We start from the raw sequence: 4,190 nt of genomic DNA on the forward strand, positions 1-4,190 counted from the left end.
ACGCCGGACGTCTACTGCGCGGATGAAGCCCGGCCGGCGGTAAGTGGGGCAGCGATACTGGATCCACCGGTTCAATTTACACCGGCCGGAGCCGGAAAAATGTCATTAAAAACCAGCTCAGTTCAACGATACGGTGTCAAACACACGCAGGGGAAATAGTGCCAGAATGACCTTTCAATTTAAACTTCAAAGTGTTTCTCTGTTGTAGCGCCGAGTATACATGATGACAGTCAATATTTTCACAAAAACCAAACAATTATTCAGGAAATGTACTACAACAGAGTTTTTCAGCCACGGGCGTTTCCTCCAGATCTCGCCAGGAGAGCCAAATTATCCAATTTCACATTTTTTTCGAAAAAACATTTGCTCTCACAGCCGATATAAATACTCTTCGCCACTAGAGGGCAGCACAGAACTTTGCCGGTGAAATGTAAAGTGACAGACGTCAGTGTGGTTCATCTCCACCTCCTGCTACCATCTTGTATCAAAGTACTGTGTCAGTGACAGTGATGGAGAAGTTTTTGAAAAGGAAGAATGTGAACCAGGATCTCAGCTCTTCATCCATCAGGTCCAGGTTTCACACTGAGGGAGTCACTATTAAAAAAAGTCCTTGGTGTCTGGATTTACTGGATTCCTGTTGATAAAACTTTGATGAGAAAGACTTTACATTGTTAATAGAGGCTACAGAGTTGAACTTTTTAACATTTTGATGGTGTGACTCGAGGTTTTTCCAAACAAAAAAGTGTGTCTTGGCTCAAAAAAGGTTGAAAAATACTGGACTAGAATCTCAGCATGGAGCCACTTTGAACGATGTGGGCGGAGCCTCTCACCCGCTACTTTGACCCCCGCCCCGAGCCTCACGTTAGGACAAAACCTCCGTCACCTCCGTCATTAAAAACCCCGTTGCCTGACGCCTTTATCCGTGTTGTTCACCGGGCAGATGTGGAACGAGCCGACTCAGCAGCGCCCCCACTGGCAGGACCCCCACTGGCAGGACCCCCAGCTGCTGCCCTCCTCCTTCCAGCTCTGCACCCCCCCGCTGGGCCGCCGCTGCAGGAGGAGCCTGGTCCTCACCACGTCGCAGGGCCCGGAGGTGGAAACCCCCCACAGCCGGGAGCAGCGGGCCGAGGCCGTGGCGAGGCTGAAGCTGCTGGCGGCGCCCGGGCGGCTCCAGGAGCAGGTGAGGCGCCCCGGAGACCTGACCGGGGGGGGGGGGGGGGGTCGCGGTGGTGACGCCCGTCTCGGGAGGGAGAGCGTTTTGTTGGGAGTAACTTTCTCCGTCTTGACGTCTCGTTTGCAGATAAATCTCCCGTCGAGCTCCCTGAGGAACGCCGCGCAGATGCCGTACGGCTACTCGCCAGGTAAGAGTCCAAAACACTGAGAGGAGAACCTGGAGGTGGAGAGACGACGGAGAACCGGGTTCCTCCGTTCTCCAGACTGTCAGTTCATGACTGGATGAGTCCAAGTGTAAAATATCAACATTTAAAGCAGATTTCTAATGTAAACAATAAAGAAAGTCAGACAATGAAAAATGAGTTTTGTTAGGAGATGTAGGAGTTGGAGCGGCTCCCATTGGACGGTACGGCGCCTTGCATGGCCGCCGCTCCCTTTGGTCCGACAACCGGAAATAATTTAAATATACTCAAAAGCATCAACGGTCAAAAAACGACCTTACCATGTATAGCATGTATATAGCATGTATATACCAAATATAGCATGTATATACCATATATACCATGTATATACCATGAATGCCATGTATAGTGTCAATCAGACACCATATTTCTTCAGTTTCCGGTTCAAATGTACAACAGCGCTGAGTCGGCGATAAATCCACCACGAACATGAGCGCGCTGTGCCGGTGTTTCGGATCAACTGGTTTCCCTGTTACATGGTGACGACTTTCTGCGAGAAACAGTTTATATCGCTTGTAAATTTCACTATAAAAGCTGCTCCAAGGCATTCCGTGAGGACGACTACAGATTTCAGATTTTTTTTTTTTAGGTAAACATCTGTCATCAGCAGCAACGAGAGACGCTAAACGGTCACCAGTTAACAAGGAAACCACTTGAACTGAAACACCGGGGAGCTCTTCTCTTGTAAACTCGACGAAATTCAGGACCAAGGCTGGATTTTTAGGGAAAATAACACTTTGAAAACAACTCTGACACCGACATGAAGTGAAGTTGTTGAAGAGCTTTATAGAATAATATAATAATATAGAGTGGTAGAGGTTGTGGAGCCCCGTCCTCCGCCGTTCGTGCACTAAAACATCCGGGGAAACATTTCAGCCGCCGCATCAAATTTCCCCGCAAGTGCGAGTTGCGTTCCGCCGTTCAGCTCACATTAATCCCGAATAGCGCCGAGGACACGCCACATTGGTCGCGCTCCTATAGAAGCGTGAATTTCAAGAGCGTGGGGGGGGGGGGGGGGGGGGGGGGGAGGCATGGAGGAAGGAAGGAAGGGAGGGAGAGAGGGAGGAAGGAAGGAAGGGAGGGAGGAAGGAAGGAAGGGAGGGAGAGAGGGAGGAAGGAAGGAAGGGAGGGAGAGAGGGAGGAAGGAAGGAAGGGAGGGAGAGAGGGAGGAAGGAAGGAAGGGAGGGAAGAAGGGAGGAAGGAAGGAAGGGAGGGAGGAAGGAATTGAGGGAGATAGGGAGGAAGGAAGGGAGGGAGGCAGGAAGGAAGGGAGGGAGGAAGGAAGGAAGGGAGGGAGAGAGGGAGGAAGGAAGGAAGGGAGGGAGAGAGGGAAGGGAGGGAGAGAGGGAGGAAGGAAGGGAGGGAGAGAGGGAGGAAGGACGGGAGGGAGCGAGGGGAGGGAGGGAGATATGGAGGAAGGGAGGGAGAGAGGGAGGAAGGAAGGGAGGGAGGGAGAGAGGGAGGAAGGAAGGAAGGGAGGGAGGAAGGAATTGAGGGAGATATGGAGGAAGGAAGGGAGGGAGGCAGGAAGGGAGGGAGGAAAGAAGGAAGGGAGGGAGGGAGGGAGGAAGGAAGGGAGGAAGGGAGGGAGAGAGGGAGGAAGGAAGGAAGGGAGGGAGAGAGGGAGGAAGGAAGGAAGGAAGGAAGGGAGGGAGGAAGGAAGGGAGGGAGAGAGGGAGGAAGGACGGGAGGGAGCGAGGGAGAGAGGGAGGAAGGAAGGAAGGGAGGGAGGGAGGAAGGAAGGGAGGGAGATAGGGAGGAAGGAAGGAAGGTTTGGAATCGTTTCCCACTGAGACGATTCCTCTTAAATGGGGGGGGGGGGGGTTGAGGGGGGGGGTCAGCAGGTAAAGTGAAGGTCGGAGGTCACGGGGCGGTAGGGGATATGTGGCCCGGCGTGGCGGCGGGGAGCAGCTGGGATGCCGCGACTCCGGGCCGTGACTGACGGCGCGCAGCTGGGAACCGCCGCCGCTGCAGCTAGCGCCGCGCAGAGCTAAACAAGCTAGGCGATGGCGGAGTATTTTGGGAGACGAGACGTCCGCCGGTCCGTCTTTGAAATGGAGAGCCTGACCATGTCCCCCCCCCCCCCCCCACCCCCGTTCCAGGACGCCGCTCGTACCTCGAGCCGGCGGAGCCCGACGACCAGGAAGTGGACTATGACAACATTTGGGAGTACGACTGCGACGCGGCGATGATCCCGCCGCCGTCCGGCATTTCCGCACACTGGACGGGATTAGGCCTCGGGGCCCGGGGCCCGGGCGCCGTGGCAACGCCGCAGGGATGGTCGTGAAGTCAAACAATGGAAACCCCCCCCCCCCCTCCCGGGTGCTCGTCCGGACGTGTGCAAACAGCAGATCGCTATCGCTAGCGATAAAAACCGACGAGTCAACGGAACCCAGCAGCTGCTCTTACCAGAGGAGCAGAAGAAGAAGAAGAAGAAGAAGAAGAAGAAGAAGAAGAAGAGACAAACTCTGGTTTCTATGTAGCATCAGGAACGAAGATTCATTTTCTATTTAAGTGCACCGTCACCGCTGTTTGTTTGTTTGTTTGTTGTTGTTTTTTTAAAGGTTTGTTCATTCGACTTGTTTTCTAGCTGAACCAATCAAAAGCATTCCACCTGTCGGGCTGGTTAAAGTAACAAATACATGTATATTCCTGTAAATGTTGTACATTGGTTATTTTATTAATGCGACACGTCTGGATTTTTGTTTTGTTTTTTTTTTATTTTTTTGTGTTTGAGGTGTTTATTTATATTTGGATAATAAAAGTTTAAATGTT

The 4,190-nt window shown here is 52.6% G+C and overlaps 1 protein-coding gene across 1 annotated transcript; it reads left to right on the forward strand.

Moving 5' to 3' along the window:
• Positions 1-6: 6 nt before the first annotated feature.
• On the forward strand, positions 7-4,190 carry plekhn1 (pleckstrin homology domain containing, family N member 1). The gene is made up of 4 exons (XM_080497444.1): positions 7-39; positions 941-1,180; positions 1,301-1,361; positions 3,518-4,190. Exons 2-4 carry the CDS (start codon positions 941-943, stop codon positions 3,700-3,702), a joined length of 486 nt encoding a protein of 161 aa, XP_080353570.1. The 5' UTR covers positions 7-39; the 3' UTR covers positions 3,703-4,190.

Source organism: Blennius ocellaris, assembly GCF_963422515.1.
Source record: "Blennius ocellaris genome assembly, chromosome: 5".
Taxonomy (NCBI): domain Eukaryota; kingdom Metazoa; phylum Chordata; class Actinopteri; order Blenniiformes; family Blenniidae; genus Blennius; species Blennius ocellaris.